Source organism: Myxine glutinosa, chromosome 7 (genome assembly GCF_964187855.1).
Source record: "Myxine glutinosa chromosome 7, kmMyxGlut1.1, whole genome shotgun sequence".
NCBI lineage: Eukaryota > Metazoa > Chordata > Myxini > Myxiniformes > Myxinidae > Myxine > Myxine glutinosa.
In genome coordinates, this window is record NC_136267.1 from 18,460,834 (window position 1) to 18,482,420 (window position 21,587).

Consider the following 21,587-nt stretch of genomic DNA (forward strand, 5'->3'; position numbering starts at 1 on the left):
CAGTACTTAACATCAAAATCAGAAACACTCTCATTGCAGAGGTGGACCGTCACGACCCTCACATGGTCAAAGAGGGCCTCAAATGCCCAGTCAGCCAGATACCCAGCTGACCGAGCAGCAGTTCATATCACCCAAACCTCGACATGTCTTCCAGAAGACTGTAAAGACACATCAAACCCACGGGCCAAGGAGATGATATTAAATTAATTTTCTGAAATTTGTAGAATTCGTTTTTGACTTGGAAGTTCTGGGTTACAATTGTGACTTGGAAGTTCTGGGTTCTGGGTTACGTGATCGTCCATGTAATGTTTAGATTTTGATGATTTGCGTGTGATATGATTCAACGGATGTTTATATGAATCGTTTAAAATAAAAAAAGCCTTCAATTTCTGATATTTTACCTTTTCATTTGGGCCTCCCAATTGGAGCCCCGCCGTAGGGCGGGTACCGTTGCTAGTCAAATTGTATTTGATCATCTGAAGAATGAGGTGTCGGAAACATCTCTTCTCCACAACTATCAGCCAGAGGAGCCAGTCTACCTCCAATGTGATGCCAGTCTTCAAGGCCTTGGTGCAGCATTGCTTCAGGCCCATCAAAACCAGCTGAAGCCAGCGGCGTATGCAAGCAAAACTCCAACAGATACTGAACAACGTTACGCTTGCATTGAACGTGAGCTATTGGCCATCTTGTTTGGCACAACGTTTCCACACCTACCTGTATGGTCGGAGTGTCATTGTGCTCACCGATCATAAACCGTTGTTGATGATCATTAACAAGCCATTGATTGCTGCCCCACCGAGATTGCAACGAATGCTTGTCAGACTCCAAGGGTATAACTTTACAACGGAGTACCGTCCTGGGGCAAAGAGTCAGCTTGCCGATGGCCTATTCCACATTCCTCGCCCACTCAATACAATGACAATGGACTTGGACCTGCGTGTTGACTTGGTCCGTTTCTCTTCTGAGAAGTTGTCTCAGCTGCAGCAGGAAACACTTCGTGATTCTGACCTGTCAACTTCGAGACTTTATTATCAGTGGATGGCCAGACCATCTGAAGGACCTCCCAGGGGCTCTCAGGACATACTGGAGTTTTCGGGATGAGCTGTCAATTGAAAATGGCGTAATTCTTAAAGGAGAGAGAGAGTCGTTATACCTAAGAGTATGAGAAACGACAATCTGCAGAAACTGCACGCAGGCCTTTTTGGACATGAGAAAACTAAATACTGATGAAGGATACTGTGTTCTGGTATAACGTTAATAAGGACATTGATCGTCTAGTTGAATGCTGTCCGACCTGCCAACGACACCGGAAATCTCAGCTGCCTGAACCACATCAACATGACATTCCGCTCAGACCATGGAGCAAAGTCGGATGTGATTTGTTCTATTTTGATGCAGCTCAGTGGATTGTCATCGCAGATTATTATTGCAAATTTCCTGTTGTTCGCAAACTGCCCGAGTCCGCTCCCAGTCGCACGATCATTGCGACCTTGGTGCGGATTTTTTCTGAGTTCGGAATTCCTGATACGTTCATGAGTGATAATGGTCCTCATTTCTCCAGCGCAGAATTTTGTTCATTTGCAAGAGTTCTGAAGTCAAAACAAGAGTTCTGAAGCCACAGTGAGTCGGAACAGTCAGAACTCTTCCAAAGTAAATTGCTCTCTCTCATGCACAAATTTATCCCATCTCGTCTTCAGTTGTCATACCCTTCCTCCCATCCATGGTACACGGAATCTTGTGGTGAGGCTGTTGCCCAGAAACAACTTGCCTTCGTCTCCTGGAAAGCAAATCCAACGGAAGGAAATCTCATTTCCTTTCACAAAGCCCGAAACAAATGTGTGTCCACCCTCAGGAGAGCCAGGAAACAATATCTCTCCGTTCTCAAGACCGAACTCTCTTATCTGTCTCCCTCTTCCAAATCCTGGTGGCGTCTGGTCAAATCCGTTTCTGGTGTTTGTTCCCCCTCCATCCCCTCCCTTACCTCAAACGGCTACACAGCTGACTCCGCACGTGAAAAAGCTGAATGCCTCAACTCTGTGTTTGCCTCTAAATCTTGTGTCCCAAACCCATCCCTCTCTGTACCCACCATACCCAGTCGTACCCTGCTGCTCCTGGACTCCGTGTCCTTTCCTCCTGACAAGGTGGAAAAGTTTCTGTCAACCCTCGACTCTGATTCTGCAACTGGACCCGACAGCATCAGCCCACGGGTCCTAAAATCCTGCTCTGCCGCTCTATCTCACCCTCTCTCTGTTCTCTTCACCCTCTCGTTTGCTCAAGGTCAACTGCCATCTGCTTGGAAATCAGCCAACACCACCGCTTTGCACAAAAAAGGTGCAAAAACAGATCCTAGCAACTACAGACCAATCAGCCTTCTCCCAATTATCAGCAAAGTCATGGAATCCATCATTGCTTCGGATATGAAATCTTTCCTCTTCTCCAATGGCTTGATCTCTGATCATCAATTTGGTTTCAGACCAGGTCACTCTACTCTGGACATGCTGCTTCTGCTGTCTCAACAATGGATGGAGGTCCTCAATGCCAAACAGGAAATTAGAGCTGTCTCCCTCGACATATTACGTGCCTTCGACACGGTCTGGCACCCCGCTCTGCTCACCAAACTCTACTCCTTTGGTATCCATGGAAATCTCCACGCATGGCTGGCGGACTTCCTCTCTCGTCGTCGTCAACGTGTGGCCCTGAATGGGTTTCTCTCATCTCCTCTTCCTGTTCAGGCTGGAGTTCCCCAAGGCAGTGTTCTGGGCCCCGTGCTTTTTCTGGTCTTCATCAATGATCTCTCTGACTCTCTTGAAAATCCTCTCTATCTCTTTGCTGATGACTCCACTCTCTGCCGCTCCATTCCTCTTCCCTCAGATCGGCAGTCTGCAGCCTCCTCACTCTCTGAAGACTTGGACAAAATCACAGACTGGTCAAACAAGTGGAACATGTCTTTCAATCCTGACAAATCTCACACTCTTACGATGTCTCTCCGAAAAGATCGACTGGACAACCCTCCCATCTACTTTCTCAACAATCCTCTCCAAGAAGTTCTGTCGCTCAAGCTTTTGGGTCTCACTATCTGCCATGATCTTTCTTGGGAAAACCACATTTCCAAGCTGGCCTCCAAAGCCAGTCGCCGACTGGGCATCCTCCGTCATGCGAAGTCCTTCCTCAGCACACATGAGCTCCTCACCACATACAAGGCTTTCATCCGCAGCTCAATGGAATACTGTTCTCCCCTATGGGCCGGTGCTCCTGCCTCACACCTAGCTCGGCTTCACGCTGTTGAAACCAAAGCTTTCAGAATAATTGGAATCTCCCGCGATGAAGCTATCTCTGAGGGCCTTTCACTCACTCACCGCAGGCATGTAGGTGGTCTTTCTGTCTTCTACCGACTCCTCTCCGGCCTTGCACCCCCAGCTCTCTCTGTGCTCTGTCCCCCAAATATTCCTACAGGTCGCACAAGATCTGCCAGCAACCCTCTGATGGTTAAACTGCCGAAATCTCGGCTCTCTGCTCACCTTCACTCTTTCATTCCTCTTTTCTCCCGCCTCTGGAACAAACTCCCTCACTCCCTTCAATCCCACTCCTCCCTCCAGGTCTTTAAAACAGCTGTTCACCACCATCTCTTATCTTCCCCCATCCAAAACCTTGATCTTTTCTACCCCTGCTAATTCACCCCAGATCCACCTTGTTTGAAATTCCAACTTCTTTCCTGGAAGTCCTGGCAGTGTCCATATGTTTTATACCTCTCCCACCGCCCCCTTCCCATGCCCCCCCGCCCCAAAGCTCTCGCCCTCTCTCAGATCTCTCGATGTCTCCATGTCTCTCGGTCCCTGCTCTCAAATGTTGTGTTTGTGTCCTTCCCCCTCTCTCCCCATCTTGTCTACCGCTCCCGATGTGATATGTTTTATGTGTCGGTTTGTCTTTCTGTGTGATTAATGTTCGCTCTTTCACGAGCCTCGATCTTGTATACAAAACAAAAAAAAACAACAAAAAAAAACAGCGAACCATCTGCAAGGTCTGGTAATGAACCTGTGAATCATGACTGTGACGTCACTTGTGCGACCACAGCAGAGATGGTTCATCAATCTCCCCAGCGTTCTGCCAGTTTTAGTCACATGTTGCCTCCGTCACAGAACCTGACACCTGTCCATACGTGGTCTGGCCGACCTGTGAAAGCGCCATGCCGTCTTGATCTATAAAACACTTTGCTTATCTGATGTTTGCATTTATACACTTTGGTTATCTCGTGTTAACTGCTCTGGGTTACTGGTGTGGTGTTGTAATGATCTAATGACAGTGCAGACATGTAATGGTGTTGCACGGGTTTGCTGTTTTTACTTTATTACTTTTCTTGTTGTGGGAAAGGGAGATGTGATGGTTACATCAGTTGTGTGGAACCGGAAGTGCTTGCTCGCGTTTTGGAGTATGAAGGTGGAGTTCCGGGTCGGGGGGCAAGCGGTGTGTGTACGGGGTGTGTACGGGGTCGTCGACATGAACCTGATTCCGGGTCCTGTAATAAATGATTGTTCTCTTTGACATCGCCCCGTGATCTATTCTACATCAGAACCTTATAATTCTGGCGTTCAAAATGTCGATGTGCCAAGATTTAAACTGTTCCAATCGTCGAGAAGTTTCCCGACAGAACTCGTCTTTTTATCCATCCCTGACGCACGAAAAGGTCGTCAACGATCAACGTGTTTTGTGGTTTAAATATCTCGGAACAACCAAATTAAACATCAAAACGTGTGTTCATTCAAAATATCGTGTTGTTTACGAAGATCATTTCGAGCCATGAACGTTCGTATTTGGGAACGAACTACCTGGGAAACAAAGCTCGGAAATTTCTGAAACACGACCCCGTACCGACATTTACCGGGGGAATGTCATCCATGTTGATTTGAAGCCAGGCCCAGACTGTCACGTGTTGATTGGAAGCCATGCCCAAACCAGACCCAGTGTCACGTGATGATTTGAAGCCACGCCCAAACCAGACCCAGAGTGTCACGTGTTGATTTGAAGCCACGCCCAAACCAGACCCAGAGTGTAACGTGTTGATTTGAAGCCATGCCCAAACCAGACCCAGTGTCACGTGTTGATTTGAAGCCATGCCCAAGCCAGGCCCAGAGTGTCACGTGTTGATTGGAAGCCACGCCCAAAGTGTCACGTGTTGATTTGAAGCCACGCCCAAGCCAGGCCCAAAGTGTCACGTGTTGATTGGAAGCCACACCCAAGCCAGGCCCAGAGTGTCACGTGTTGATTGGAAGCCACGCCCAAGCCAGGCCCAGAGTGTCACGTGTTGATTGGAAGCCACGCCCAAGCCAGGCCCAAAGTGTCACGTGTTGATTTGAAGGAAGAAACGTTTCGACCTGATGCCATGCTATGCTGACATCATTTTCAACACAAATATGTACAAGGAGGAATCGGTGAAAGCAATGGAAAGGATGCACAGAGGGTGGGTAGACAAGTTACTTGTGCAGGGCGAAAACACCAAAAACCAGCAGATCGGAAATAGTTATTGACAAATGACGACAACAAAGAACAACTTGTGCAAGTCACATGTGATTCTTGGGGCAATGGTTCTACAGAACGACTACAAGGCCCAAAGGACATGCTTATCTGTGAAGGTTACGGATCCAGGTTCACATCTGAGGATGGGAAAACAACAATCAGGAAAAACAGATTGATGTTCCAACATCGACACAAGAAGAGACTAACACAAGGATTATATGGTATTGCCTGTTTGCAGAGAAGCATGGTTACAAGAACATACAAGTGAGAAGTCCAGAATATGATATATTTTTCATCATCCTGCGCCACATCAACAAACTTGAAGGTATTACAATTTTGTTTGATACTGGTACAGGAAACAATCAGAACCGATTCAACACGACGGAATTTGCACAGGCCGACACACAGGAAAACTGGGCAGTGCTTCAAACTCTCCATGCATACGGGGATTGTGACACAACTAGCGCATTTGAGGGGAAAGGGAAAGTCAAGCCCATCAAAACTCTGGAGACGATGCCAAGGATTGCACCAGCTCTTGGAAGACTGAGGAATTCATGGAACATGCCACAAGACCTGATAACTGAGCTTGAAGAGGTCGCATGTGCAGTGTATAGCAAAACAAGGTTGGGAGAAGGGGACAATTTGAGACTGTTCAAGATCAGGGAGAACCCTTGAACGCAATGCTCAATGTTGGCATGGAAACCTTGACACCTTACAGGAAATGCTTGGAAGAACACCTCAAAATCATGTGTGTTTGTGGTTTATAATATACTAGGAACGGTACCCACCCTACGGGCGGGGCTTCAATTGGAAGGCCCAAATTAAAAGGCAAAATATCATAAATTGAAAGCTTTTTTATTTTCAACGATTTATATAAACATCCGTTAAATCATATCACACACAAATCATCAAAATCTAAAGTGTTTGAAGAATTTCAATAAGAGCCACATCGCTGTTCATATCGGTAAATATTATTCCATCGTGTTTGGAAAAACTGAAAAATTGGGAATTTTTTTTTAAAAATTTGAAAAACAATCGAGCCTACTTTACTCCAGGGGGTCCCAGGATTACCCACCCAAAATTTCGTTGCGATCGGTTCAGCCGTTTTTGCGGTACCTGGGAAAACGGACGGCCAGACATTTGGTGAATTGCAGTAAGATTACAAGCCCGGCTACGCCGCTGTTAGAATTTGTCTTGTTTAATTAAGCATTAATTACTAAAGTACAAAATGAAAATGGTTTCAATACCTTATTTGATAATTGTTCTTTGTAATACAATGTATAGCTTGTATTGTTCTATATAATACAATTCATAGTTTGTGTTGATATTAATAACACAATGTATAGCTTGTATTGTTCTATATAATGCAATTTATAGTTTGTATTGATATTAATAACACAATGTATAGCTTGTATTGTTCCATATAATGCAATTTATAGTTTGTATTGATATTAATAACACAATGTATAGCTTGTATTGTTCTATATAATGCAATTTATAGTTTGTATTGATATTAATAACACAATGTATAGTTTGTATTGTTCTATATAATGCAATTTATAGTTTGTATTGATATTAATAGCACAATGTACAGCTTGTATTGTTCCAAATCGTACAATGTTGGTTTGTGGACGTGCATTTGACCTTAAATTGTTTTCCATCTGCACGCTGCAACCCACAAACATGTCCTTTATTATTACAAAAAGAAATAATACCTGAAAACAATCAACAATTTCACAACGAAAGAGCAAATATAGCTGAAGCATAATTCCCACAAGTTTCATATCAAACTAGAACGGCACTCGCTAGTGCGCATACCTCCGCCAGGCTGAACAGTTTACTTTTTGTATCCCAATGATAGACCGGGTCTGGATTCGGACCTGAACCCAAATCTAATCTGCTTGTTCTCGTTACCGAATCAACTCGTCCACCATGTTTAGTCATAACTCGTCCATAACTTTTAAAAATATCCTGCGAAATATCGTTTTTGGCCCCATCTCTCAATGGTGAAGAATCACTTTAAAAACTGTACTGTTCAAATCCAGATCTTCACCAAAATCGAATCATTTCATCCTCGTCACATACGCCACCTCTCTGCCAAATTTCGTCCGAATACATCCACAACTCTTTTAGATATTTTGTTCACAGACAGACAGACATACAAACAAACAAACAGACAGACAGACAGGGGTGAAAACATAACCTCCATCCATCTTCACGGGCGGAGGTGAGAAGTATCATGTTTGTGTTGATGTTTTAACAACTACTTCCTGAACATTCATAAAAACAAATGTCTTCTCATAAAAAAACACACATATGGAGAGATGGAAACACATTGATGACTTTGTGATCACATCTTAAAGATGTTTCTACAAACATTCTTCACGATAACGTTTAGCAAGGAAAACAACCATGGTGAATGGGAAGAGAGCGAGAACATTGATGGTGATTGCTGCACCGAGAGCAGGTCCGCATCTGGAGAATGGTGATGGGTCGTTGGTCTCTTCCACCGTTGTGGATCCGTTTTGGTTTCCTATAATCAGAAAACCCATCAGGATAACAATCATGGAAGATGCGGTAACTAAACAAAAGATAAACTGCACTAAATGGTAGATCAATGGTAATAATAAAACACCATACCTGTTCAACTTGTTACCAAATAAACAATTATTACCTGACATTATTCATCTTAGAAAAAATATTGTTCACTCCCAAAATACTTCGCTATCAGGACTTCTCATTTTAAACAAGAAAAAGAGCAATCAGAGATTGCAAACCCTCGCCAGGATGTATTTTCAGTGGTTTTTAAGGCTTTAGTGTTAAAACAAATATGGCGGCCGAACCACGTGACCGATGACGTCATCATTATTTGTTTTCTAAACTAATTTCTTCCTTGATGATGCTCAAGAAATTATCTTGATCGGATGAAGTTTGGTACTTGTCGAATTATGACGTCATAATGGAAGCACCGATGACATCATCATCAACATATTTTATTCCCCATGGAGAGTTCTTTACAATGAGCCATGTCTCAATTTTTTCTATTCAGCACTTTCAGAGATATAGAGGTGCAAAGTTTTTCGGTTTTTCCAAGATGGCGGCCGAACTACGTGACCTATGACGTCATAATTATCAACAAAAAATTCTACAGGTGGAGTTGCTCTATGGTGAAAATTTCCTGTCAATCAGACCAAGTGTTGCAGAGAAAATCATATTTATTCTGTGCAGACAAACAAACAGACAGACAGACAAACAAACGGTCTCAAATGCAAAACCCGCTCCTCTGGCGAGGGTAACTTGGAAAAGGAAATTATAAGAGAGAGAGAAGGTGTTGCCACTTTCAGGGTAATTATGAACAAAGATGGTTTCTTTTAATGAAGAACCGTAATAGAGCATGATCATTGGGTGGAAATGATCAGCGAGTTACATCTTACCAGGTATGAATGAAATCACAGAGAGGGTCTGCTGTGTCCATGTTCCATCCTCTCCGGGACCAATCAGGCACCAGTATCTCTCGAGTTGATCCCTCGTTACACCAAATGGAGGCAGCAAGCAGTGGGAGCTTTCAGGACAGGAATCCTGTCCAGGTTCCAGCACTGTATGGTTTTTCTGTTCACTCTTCCCCAGACAGGAGGTAAGGATGTCTGCCTGTGTTCCGGCCACTGCGATCACCTGGTCGTGGCCTTCAGTACTTCGAAACATCCACAGCAGTGAGAACTTGTTACTGTTTGGCTTTTGTATCTCACAAGAGAGAAGAGGAATTCCCCTGAGAGGGTTGGGAACTACAATGGGAAACAAGGAAATTACAATCGTTATTTCCACCAATAACATCTTTCCCAAAATGCTTTGAAAAACGGCATCAAATTCCCGAATGAGAATCCACAAAACGCACCGGTTGGTTTCTTCGGTTCTCTGTCATCCAAAGGGTCACATGACCTGGGAATCTGAAATTAAATAATAGAGAGGGAGCAACAACACCCAGATGTGGTGAAGTGATGGAAAATACAAGTTATTGATATTGTAAAAGGCAAACAAGAATTAGTACATGAAACAGATTCGGTTTCTCCTCTCCCTCTCCCATCTGTCCTTCTCCAACACCACCGGTTGAACTGTTTACAAAACCCGCACCCTCTCCAAACCGAATGTTTACATTGCTCCGAGGATGTGCACTGCCTATAGAAAGTCTACACCCCCTTTCTAATTTTTCATCTTTTGTTGCCTCTCAGCCTGGAATGAAAATGCATTAAATCAGACTTTATCCTCCTTTATTTACACATCCTGGTGTTGGGCTAGCGTCCATCCTGGTGTTTACACAGCCCTAAGCCTGGTGTTGGGCTAGCGGCTAGGGTGCCAGCTTAGGATCCTAGGATCCTGGGTTCGAATCCCGGTCGATCGCTGAATTAACGCCAGGGGGGTTGACTCAGCCTGTCATTCCTTCCGAGGTCGGCTAATTGAGTACCAGTTCACTGGTAATTCCCTGTTTGTCGTAAAAAGGCGACAAAGAGGGTTGGCGTCAGGAAGGGCATCCGGCCGGAAAACATTGCTTCAAAAAGGGGACCAAAAAAACAACAACAACCACGGTGCCCGAAAAAGGCCAACCCCCCCTTGCGGGGAAAAATGGCCTCTAAACGGTGGTTTTTTTATTTACACATCGTAACCCAGAACTTCCAAGTCAAAAACGAATTCTACAAATTTCAGAAAATTAATTAAAAATGCAAAATTAGAATATCTTGGTTGGACAAGTGTCCACCCCCCCCCCCCCCCCCCTTATAATAGCAATTGTAAATCATCTGAGATGTAACAAATCAACTTCTAAATCACACACCAAGTTAATTACCTTCCACCTGTGTTAAATTGCAGTGATTCTGATTATTCTGCTGTCTCAACAATGGATGGAGGTCATCAATGCCAAACAGGAAATTAGAGCTGTCTCCCTCGACATATCACGTGCCTTCGATACGGTCTGGCACCCCGCTCTGCTCACCAAACACTCCTCCTTTGGTATCCATGGAAATCTCCACGCATGGCTGGCGGACTTCCTCTCTCGTCGTAGTCAACGTGTGGCCCTGAATGGGTTTCTCTCATCTCCTCTTCCTGTTCAGGCTGGAGTTCCCCAAGGCAGTGTTCTGGGCCCTGTGCTTTTTCTGGTCTTCATCAATGATCTCTCTGACTCTCTTGAAAATCCTCTCTATCTCTTTGCTGATGACTCCACTCTCTGCCGCTCCATTCCTCATCCCTCAGATCGGCAGTCTGCAGCCTCCTCACTCTCTGCAGACCTGGACAAAATCACAGACTGGGCAAACAAGTGGAACATGTCTTTCAATCCTGACAAATCTCACACTCTTACGATGTCTCTCCGAAAAGACCGAGTGGACAACCCTCCCATCTACTTTCTGAATAATCCTCTCCAAGAAGTTCTGTCACTCAAGCTTTTGGGTCTCACTATCTGCCATGATCTTTCCTGGGAAAACCACATTTCCAAGCTGGCCTCCAAAGCCAGTCGCCGACTGGGCATCCTCCATCGTGCGAAGTCCTTCCTTGGCACACCGGAGCTCCTCACCACATACAAGGCTTTCATCCGCAGCTCAATGGAATGCTGCTCTCCCCTCTGGGCTGGTGCTCCTGCCTCACACCTTGCTCGGCTTCTCGCTGTTGAAACCAAAGCGTTCAGAATCATTGGAATCTCCCGCGATGACGCTATCTCCGAGGGCCTTTCACTTAATCACCGCAGGCAGGTTGGTGGTCTTTCCGTCTTCTACCGGCTCCTCTCCGGCCTTGCTCCCCCAGCTCTCTCTGGGCTCTTTTCCCCAAATATTCCTGCAGGTCGCACAAGATCTGCCTGCAACCCTCTTCTGGTTAAACTGCCAAAATCAAGACTCTCTGCTCACCTTCACTCCTTCATTCCTCTTTTCTCCCGCATCTGGAACAAACTCCCTCACTCTCTTCAATCCCACTCCTCCCTCCAGGTCTTTAAAACGGCTGTTCACCACCATCTCTTATCTTCCCCAATCCAAAACCTTGATCTTTTCTACCCCCGCTAATTTCACCCCAAATCCACTTTTTTTAGGTGACTTTTGTCTTCTTTCCTGGAAGTCCTTGGTGTCCTTGCATTTTATACCTATCCTGCCTCCCCCCAGGCCCTCTGCCTCCCACACATCTCCCGATGTCCCTGCCCTCAAATGGTGTGTTTGTGTGCTTCCTCTCCTTCTCTCCCCATCTTGTCGACCGCTCCCCTTTTTATATACTTTGTTTGCTTGTTTGTTTGATTTGTTTGTTTGATAAATGTTAGCTCTTTCACGAGCCTCGACTCTGTATACAAAAAAAGGAAAAAGAAAAAAAAAATCAGAATAAAATCCGCTGTGCCTGTCTGATTGTGCATTTTACAGCCCAGTTTTTGTTGTGGTGAGCAGGGGGCAAGGGAGGGGTGCTTTGGTGTCCACCTTGAGCAGCTTGAGAGCTTTGTTGTGTTTGTCCTGCGTGTTTTTCTTTATTTTCCTGTCTTGTCTGCATGTTATTTTCCTTTCTTGACCTTGTTTGTCCTGCGTGTTTTCTTTATTTTCCTGTCTTGTCTGCATGTTATTTTCCTTTCTTGACCTTGTTTGTCCTGCGTGTTTTTCTTTATTTTCCCGTCTTGTCTGCATGTTATTTTCCTTTCTTGTCTGCATGTTATTTTCCTTTCTTGTCTGCATGTTATTTTCCTTTCTTGACCTTGTGTGTCCTGCGTGTTTTTCTTTATTTTCCAGTCTTGTCTGCATGTTATTTTCCTTTTTTGACCTTCTCTGTCCTGCGTGGTTTTATTTATTTTCCTGTCTTGTCTGCATGTTATTTTCCTTTCTTGACCTTATTTGTCCTGCGTGTTTTTCTTTATTTTCCCGTCTTGTCTGCATGTTATTTTCCTTTCTTGACCTTGTTTGTCCTGCGTGTTTTTCTTTATTTTCCCGTCTTGTCTGCGTGTTATTTTACTTTTTTGACCTTCTTTGTCCTGCGTGTTTGTCTTTATTTTCCTTTCTTGTCTGCATGTTATTTTCCTTTTTTGACCTTGTTTGTCCTGCGTGTTTTTCTTTATTTTCCCGTCTTGTCTGCATGTTTTCCTTTCTTGACCTTGTTTGTCCCACGTGTTTTTCTTTATTTTCTCGTCTTGTCTGCATGTTATTTTCCTTTTTTGACCTTGTTTGTCCTGCGTGTTTTTCTTTATTTTCCAGTCTTGTCTGCATGTTATTTTCCTTTTTTGACCTTCTTTGTCCTGCGTGTTTTTATTTATTTTCCAGTCTTGTCTGCATGTTATTTTCCTTTCTTGCACTTGTTTGTCCTGCGTGTTTTTCATTATTTTCCTGTCTTGTCTGCATGGTATTTTCCTTTTTTGACCTTGTTTGTCCTGCGTGTTTTTCTTTATTTTCCTGTCTTGTCTGCATGTTATTTTCCTTTCTTGACCTTGTTTGTCCTGCGTGTTTTTCTTTATTTTCCTGTCTTGTCTGCATGTTATTTTCCTTTCTTGACCTTGTTTGTCCTGCGTGTTTTTCTTTATTTTCCTGTCTTGTCTGCATGTTATTTTCCTTTTGTGACCTTGTTTGTCCTGCGTGTTTTTCTTTATTTTCCTTTTTTGACCTTGTTTGATCTACGTGTTTTCCTTTATTTTCCCGTCTTGTCTGCATGTTATTTTCCTTTCTTGTCCTTGTTTGTCCTGCGTGTTTTTCTTTATTTTCCTGTCTTGTCTGCATGTTATTTTCCTTTTGTGACCTTGTTTGTCCTGCGTGTTTTTCTTTATTTTCCTTTCTTGACCTTGTTTGATCTACGTGTTTTCCTTTATTTTCCCGTCTTGTCTGCATGTTATTTTCCTTTCTTGTCCTTGTTTGTCCTGCGTGTTTTTCGTTATTTTCATGTCTTGTCTGCATGTGATTTTCCTTTTTTGACCTTGTTTGTCCTGCGTGTTTTTCTTTATTTTCCTGTCTTGTCTGCATGTTATTTTCCTTTCTTGACCTTGTTTGTCCTGCGTGTTTTTCGTCATTTTCCCGTCTTGTCTGCATGTCATTTTCCTTTCTTGACCTTGTTTGTCCTGCGTGTTTTTCTTTATTTCCCCGTCTTGCTGCATGTTATTTTCCTTTCTTGACCTTGTTTGTCCTGTGTGTTTTTCTTTATTTTCCTGTCTTGTCTGCATGCTATTTTCCTTTCTTGACCTTATTTGTCCTACGTTTCCTTATTCTCTCCTTTCCTGCTTTTCCCTGGCCTTCCTCCTGTTTGGCGCCTCACCCTCCAGACAGGTCGGTAGCCCCGCGCCTCCCTCTCCCCCACCCGTCATTCCCAGTGTTGTCCACTGCTCCTCCATAGGACTCCGGCATGGCGAGCAGGCGTCATAACAGTCTCAGGTTCAAATATATAAAGGAGGGACCCGTTCTGCCAGGTGAGGTATTTGGTTGGACGGTTTTGTTGGAAGCGCTGCAGTTCAAGGCTGAGGAGTTTTATTGCCTCATCTCATTGGCCCGTGGGTTTGATGTGTCTTTCCAGTCTTCTGGAAGACATGTCGAGTTTTGGGTGAGATGAACTGCTGCTCGGTCAGCTGGGTCTCTGGCTGACTGGGCATTCGAGGCCCTCTTTGACCATGTGAGGGTCGTGACGGTCCACCTCTGCAATGAGAGTGTTTCTGATTTTGATGTTAAGTACTGGTTGCCTCATTTTGTTGATGCCAACAGCCCACCATGGTTTATCCCGACGTAAAAGAGGATGGGAGGTGGAGGAAGGAGGAGAAGGTGGGAGGTAAAGTGGTGGACGCTGCGGTCCCCTCGGCCAAGACAGAGCACAACCAAATGGTGGAGGCAGGGGTTCCATCGGTGTGCTGCCTCTCCAGTGTTTCGGAAGAGGTGAAAGAGGATACTGTGGCACAGCATGAGGCTGCGGGTTTGCAGGAGGCCGAACCCTCGATGAGGGGAGGAAGGTTGGGAAACACCTCCTCAGACTGAGGACATTGACGCATGTGGCTGGGATGTGAAGAAACGCAGGAGTCGCTGCAATAAGGGGAAGGCTCCTGGCCCATTTATAAGGCGAAACTCCTGAGGAGGTTAGGGAGACGGACCTCAAGGAGGTGAGAAAGAGCTGCCCCGACCCTCAAATTACTTTGGAGGCAGAAATTGAGAAATGGCTGCATAAGCCTCCTGCCACCCTCTCCCCTATCCACTCCCAATTCCGCACTCCGCGAGGACGCCTCCCGGGTCCCAGCTCTGGGCCCCCTGCTGGTGCTGGGGGTGGGATGAGCGGGGGTGGGGGTGTGGGATGGGGGTGGGGGGGTAAACGTTGGAAAAGGTGAACTTTGCTATTTTGGTGGTCTTTTGGTTATTTTTATTATTGTTTATTGGTTTGATAAATTGTTATTCACTTGTTTGTTTTTGATTTATTGTTTCTTTACTTGTTTGATCATTGTTCTTGATTTATTTGTTTTTGATTGTGGCTTTTTTTTGTCTTTTTTTTTTTTTTTGTATCCAGAATTGAGGCTCGTGTAAGAGCTAACACATTGAACATGAAAACATGCACAAACATACAATGAAGGGAGGGGGGAGAGAGGGAAGCACACAAGCACAACAACAGAAGAGAACAAGGACGTCGATAGATCTGTGGAAGGGGGACGGCTGGGGGAGGTGGGAGGGGTACACGGTATAAGCAAATGAACACTACTAGGAATTTCAGGAAAGAAGTTTGGAATTTAAAGAGGTGGATTTGGGGTGTTTTAACGGGGATAGAAAGGATCAAGGTTTTGGATGGGGGAAGATAAGAGATGGTGGTGAACAGCTGTTTTAAAGACCTGGAGGGAGGAGTGGGATTGAAGAGAGTGAGGGAGTTTGTTCCAGAGGTGGGAGAAAAGAGGAGTGAAGGAGTGAAGGTGAGCAGAGAGTCTTGATTTTGTCGTTGGTGGAAGACGAAAAATTTTGGTCCAGCTTTGATTTCTAGTTTGATGTTTTGATGGGGGTTTTTTTACCTTTTTTTGTTTATAAAAAGGCTTAGGCCATTAAAACCATGAGCACCAAGGGGCATTCAAAAGATATCCAGGATAAAGTTGTGGAAAGGCACAGATCAGGGGATGGGTATAAAAATATTTCAAAGGCCTTGAATATCCCTTGGAGAGCAGTTAAGGCAATAATTAAGAAGTGGAAGGGGTATGGCACCACCAAGACCTTGCCTACATCAGGTCGTCCCTCCAAACTGGGTGACCAAGCAAGGAGGATACTGATCAGAGAGGCCACTAGGAGGCCAATGGCAACTTGGAAAGAGCTGCAGGCCTTTATAGCAAAGGCTATTCACTGTGTGTATGTGACAACAATATTCCAAACACTCCACAAGTCTGGCCTGTACGGCAGGGGGGCAAGAAGGAAGCCATTACTCAAAAAGCCCACCTTGAGTCCTGTTTGAGGTATGTGTTACGTGGTCCCCTCGGTGAATACCTGGTCTCAGTGACCCCCGGACCGTGAGAGGAACTTCGCCAGAAAGCTGTATTATATATGCGCTTTCGCCACGCAAGCCATATGAATTTCACCCAAGAGACAACTGACGTTCAAGGATATATTTCAATGGTAAAGATACCAAACAATTTCAATGACACAACCATCAACAATATTTCAAGGACACAACCACGGAGATTTTCCCCGAGCAATCAACAATACATAATCATCACCAATTCCCAATTCACAATCAATTCCCTATGATTAAGATGGCCATCTTATACATGTGTGTCCCGGTGAGTACTCACACCCCCTTTCGGTCTCTGCTCCTCACAATGTCTCTGGGCCCCTCCTGACCAAGATACTGCTACTGGTCGGCGTCTCCGCACTCGGGCGGTTGAACGAACCCCGGGTGGACGTTTCTCCACCGGGCAGGTATCGTACCAGGCACCGTGGCTGCAGCCCCTCGTGGCCATGCGGAGCGGGTACGGTAGAGCAAGCCAAACGCCATGCCGCTTGCAGGGCGCGTTAGGCCCCAACGTGCGACCCGCACGCGTCTGTTTGGACGGTGCCGCGAACGATTCCAGACGCGGGGTCGATGCACGGCCCCACGTCAACTTGACGTCTCCACCGGGCAGGTACTCCCCGGGAATTCCTCTCGCCAGACAGGCTTCGGAACGCCGCTTTTTCCCGCAGCGCAAGGTCGATCCCACCTTTTGTCGGAGCGGGCGAGGAAGAAGAAACCTCGTCCTTTTCCTCGTGTCTTTTCCTCTTCCGTTTCCGGTCACTTCCGTTTCCGGCCACTTCCGTTTCCGGCCACTCCCTCAGAAGGGCTCCTGCCCCTCCAACCACAACAACTACACAACAACTTAATATACTACCCACGGATAAGCAAAGACCTGAATGGTAATTCACATACATTCACATAAATATGTAACACTCCCCCCCTTCAAGAAAGAAAGTTTGAACCCAGCGAAAACTTTCGTTGCCGGCCAATTTGGAGAAACAAACCAGATAACTCACCCCTCCAGATTACTCCCTCTGGACTAAGTACCAACAACGACATTGTCCCTGCCAAATCAAACTCCATCTCATGACCCTCTGACTTTGACCGTCAGTTTCTTGGGAATGAAGGTTAAGGGGTTGATCAAAGATCCACAGTTAGGCAACTCGATAGCACTTTTTCCGGGAGGCCAAGCCGAGTATTCACTACATGGATGCCTTTAGGAACGCGGAGTTCACGGTTAGTCCGTGCAGGAAAGTTCTCTACATGGGCGCCTTGAGGAACGTGGAGTTCACGGTTAGTCCGTGCATGAAAGTTCACTACATGGACGCCTTTAGGAACGGCGTTCACGGTTAATTCGTGTAGGAATCTTGGCTCGGCGGCTCCGCCGCCTTCAGTGCTTCAACTTCTCAGAACTTCCCTAATAATTATGGTGGGACCACTTGTCCCTGTAGTCCCATGAATAGCGGTCTCCTTCTCGGCCACTACTTTGACAATCCTTCCTTCGGGAGCTGCTGTAACTCAGGGAGCCTCCATAATAATATTGATTGCGGCCACCACCAAAACTACCGCCCAGTTGTCCTCTCCTGTAGACCTCTCGACGCCTACGAAATGCCTTCCCTACTGTTATGGTCCGACCCTCCAAATCCTTGCCATTCCAATTCTTCTCTGCCTCTCTGGCGTCTTTTGTGCTGGCAAACGTGACAAAGCCGAACCCTCTTGACTGTTGCGTTTCCCAGTCTCTTACCAACCGCACTTCCACCAGCGGCCCATATCTGTTGAAGACAGAGGTCAGAACTTCTTCCTCTGTTTTGAAGTTCAGTCCCCCTACAAATAACTTGGCACTTTTGTCGCCATCCCGAGTTGGTGTGGTGTTATTTTCCCTGCTGGGCTCTTTACCAACCCTCTGGTTACCATAAACTTGACCCCCGGCCAAATCATTCCCGATAACCACAGATACACCCTCTACAGGAAGCGTGGCTTGTAAACCGACGGTGACCGGTCCTGACACCAAATCGGACTCCAACTGGATGACCTGAAGGGGAGCACTAACACCGCCCCCGATCCCCTGTAAACGCACACTATCCCCCGTTGCCGTCTCCTCGGACCATGGCAAAATGCCTTCAAGCATTAAAGATTGATGGGCCCCTGTGTCCCTCAATATCCTAACCGGTCTCCGGTTAGTCGAGGCTCCATCCAGTGACACAAACCCCTCTGAAATAAATGGTTGGTAACCCTTTTGATGGCGATTTCTTACGCTAGCCATCGCATTCGGAGTTGTAATAGTCGGACTCCGCTCTGGGTTGTCCCTTTTCATGAGGTAACAACTGGACATCAAGTGTCCAGGTTTCTTGCAAAACGCGCAAGTAGGTCCGGAGGAAAAACTCGGGGTCTGCCTCGGGCCCCCCGAACTATAAGTTTGTCTTGGGCCCGCATCCCTCTGATTTCGAACCGGTGGGGTATCATAGTTGTCCCCATAATCATCTCGAGGCCGCCGCCATGTATGGTCGTTCTCCGCACCTGCTGTTCCCCACCTCCCCTGCGGAGATCTAGGCGAGGAGTTAGGTTCGTGGACCCCTATTCGGTGGGTTAAGGCATAATCATCTGCCATGGTGGCTGCGTCCCACAACTTTGGTACCTTCTTTTCCTGCAGGTACACTTTGATGTCCTCGTGGACACACTGCTGGAATTCCTCCACCAGGATCAAGTCCCGCAATGCCTCGAAGTCTTTCCCGACTCCTTTTGACTCACACCACCGATCAAACATGTTTTCTTTCACTCTGGCAAACTCCACATGGGTCTCACTCTCCCTCTTCCTGGCATTCCTGAATTTTTGCCTGTAAGCTTCCGGAACCAACTCATAGGCCTTGAGGATGTGCTTCTTCAGTACCTCATAATCTGCACATTGGTCCATTGGTAGCGCCGAATAAATTTCCTGAGCTTTCCCCACCAGCACACTTTGCACGAGTATGGTCCATGCCTCCTCCGGCCAGTTTAATTGTCGAGCCACTTTCTCAAAGTGTGGAAAAAATTTCGCGACTTCTTTTTCACTGAACGGTGGAACCAGCCTCACATGTCTGCCCACATCCCAGGTTTTCTGGTTAGGTGTCGACCCCGTCAGCAAGGGTGGTGCCTCTCCCCGTTCTCTCATTAACTCCAGCTCCTTGAATTTGATTTCTTGCTGAAGCTCCATGTCACGTTCCTTTAATTCCCTTTCCGCTTTTCTCTCCTCTGCTTCGAGGTCCCTTGCAGCTCTCCTTTCCTCTGCTTGTTCCTTTTCTCTTCTTTCCTGGAGTTCTCGTTCCACTCTGCTTTCCTCCGCTTGTTTCTCTTCCCTCCTCTCTGCTGCTTTCCTTTCTTCTTCTGCTCTTTCCTTTTCTGCTTTCCTTTCTTCTTCTGCTCTTTCCTTTTCTGCTTTCCTTTCTTCTTCTGCTCTTTCCTTTTCTGCTTTCCTTTCTTCTTCTGCTCTTTCCTTTTCTGCTTTCCTTTCTTCTTCTTTAATCCGTTCCTGGCTCCGTAACTGCAACTCCAGTTTCCGGAGCTCAACGTCTTCTGGTTCTTCGGGTAGCCACTCCCAGGCTAACTCGTCCCATGTTCCTAATCCCACCATAGATTGTATCACCGTGGCCTGCAACTCTGCCTTCCTCAAATTAGTTCGGACCTCCAAGTTAAAATGTTTGGCCAATTTCAAGAGGTCCGACTTTAGCAACGCTCGGAACTGTGCCTCACTCGGGGTTACCCCAAAGTTCTGTGCCACAAACGCCATGGTGCCTATCGTTAACACCTGTTAACCTTCACCCAAGACTTTACCCCAATTTCTCAAAAAAAAAAAAATTACCAATTAATAATTAATTAATAAATTTTAATTAAAAAAAAAAAATTATTTTATTATTTTATACAATTTTAGATTCCGGACGTAGACCCAATTGCGAAACCGCAAATCGTAATTTGGACGAGCCCCCAATTCTGTTACGTGGTCCCCTCGGTGAATACCTGGTCTCAGTGACCCCCGGACCGTGAGAGGAACTTCGCCAGAAAGCTGTATTATATATGCGCTTTCGCCACGCAAGCCATATGAATTTCACCCAAGAGACAACTGACGTTCAAGGATATATTTCAATGGTAAAGATACCAAACAATTTCAATGACACAACCACCAACAATATTTCAAGGACACAACCACGGAGATTTTCCCCGAGCAATCACCAATACATAATCATCACCAATTCCCAATTCACAATCAATTCCCTATGATTAAGATGGCCATCTTATACATGTGTGTCCCGGTGAGTACTCACACCCCCTTTCGGTCTCTGCTCCTCACAATGTCTCTGGGCCCCTCCTGACCAAGATACTGCTACTGGTCGGCGTCTCCGCACTCGGGCGGTTGAACGAACCCCGGGTGGACGTTTCTCCACCGGGCAGGTATCGTACCAGGCACCGTGGCTGCAGCCCCTCGTGGCCACGCGGAGCGGGTACGGTAGAGCAAGCCAAACCCCACGCCGCTTGCAGGGCGCGTTAGGCCCCAACGTGCGACCCGCACGCGTCTGTTTGGACGGTGCCGCGAACGATTCCAGACGCGGGGTCGATGCACGGCCCCACGTCAACTTGACGTCTCCACCGGGCAGGTACTCCCCGGGAATTCCTCTCGCCAGACAGGCTTCGGAACGCCGCTTTTTCCCGCAGCGCAAGGTCGATCCCACCTTTTGTCGGAGCGGGCGAGGAAGAAGAAACCTCGTCCTTTTCCTCGTGTCTTTTCCTCTTCCGTTTCCGGTCACTTCCGTTTCCGGCCACTTCCGTTTCCGGCCACTCCCTCAGAAGGGCTCCTGCCCCTCCAACCACAACAACTACACAACAACTTAATATACTACCCACGGATAAGCAAAGACCTGAATGGTAATTCACATACATTCACATAAATATGTAACATATGCAAAAAACAACTCCAGAGATTCTGAAGCCAAGTGGCAAAAAATGTTGTCTGACGAAACCAAGATGGAACTTTTTGTCCGAAATGGAAAATGTTACGTTTGGCACAAACACAACACAGCACACCCAAAGAACACCATCCTTCTGTCTCCACTATCAATCTCATCTCCGCTAATTTGTTTGCCAGCTCTTCTTCCAATCTTTGCTGGTCTTCATCATCCTCACCTTCCTCTTCACTTGTCTGTTGCCCTCCGTCCTTCTGCCTGTTGTCATCTGCCATTCTCATTTTCATCCCCTCCAACTGTGTCGGTGTTTTCACCCTGCCCCCACCCTCCACTTTATAGTGATTCTGTGTCTCCTCCCCCTCTGTCTCACCTCGCCTACGCTGGGTCCCCAGTGACGCTTCGCATTCCAAACCCTTGCTTCGTCACAAAGCCCTTCCCTGCGATCCATTGTGGTCTCTTTTCCACCATCACTCAGTCCAGCCTGACGAGTGTTCGGCTCCCATCCTGTTCTGGCCTTCACTGCTATCTCTTTTATTTTATTTTAATTTAGGAATGTATTTGCTGTTAACGCAACTCTTTCTAATTTGTTGGATGTTGCCGTCTCTGCTCTGGTGGTCAATCTGGTCTTCAGCTGGTCCATGAATCTAGCTGCCCTACCGGCCAACCCTCACTGTTGTTGTCTTGAAAAGACTTTACAGTAGTAAATGGCATCCT

At 46.2% G+C, this 21,587-nt stretch overlaps 2 protein-coding genes across 2 annotated transcripts in view; both read right to left on the reverse strand.

The window, feature by feature from the left end:
- Positions 1-7,180: 7,180 nt before the first annotated feature.
- LOC137430508 (uncharacterized) overlaps positions 7,181-21,587 on the reverse strand; it is a 31,701-nt gene continuing 17,294 nt past the window's right edge. Inside the window, exons 5-7 of the mRNA XM_078781335.1 lie at positions 9,404-9,455; positions 8,946-9,293; positions 7,181-8,044 (exon numbers count right to left, since the gene is read on the reverse strand). Of these exons, the coding sequence (XP_078637461.1) occupies positions 7,881-8,044; positions 8,946-9,293; positions 9,404-9,455 (564 nt within the window). The 3' untranslated portion in view covers positions 7,181-7,880. The remainder of the gene's footprint in view (positions 8,045-8,945; positions 9,294-9,403; positions 9,456-21,587) is intronic.
- On the reverse strand, positions 16,043-19,890 carry LOC144892781 (uncharacterized). Its single transcript, XM_078781114.1, has one exon. It carries the CDS (start codon positions 19,703-19,705, stop codon positions 17,360-17,362), a length of 2,346 nt encoding a protein of 781 aa, XP_078637240.1. The 5' UTR covers positions 19,706-19,890; the 3' UTR covers positions 16,043-17,359.

Bases quoted from the DNA above. Each gene is read 5' to 3' on its own strand.
- LOC144892781 (XM_078781114.1), bottom strand. From the start codon at position 19,705: ATGGCGTTTGTGGCACAGAACTTTGGGGTAACCCCGAGTGAGGCACAG.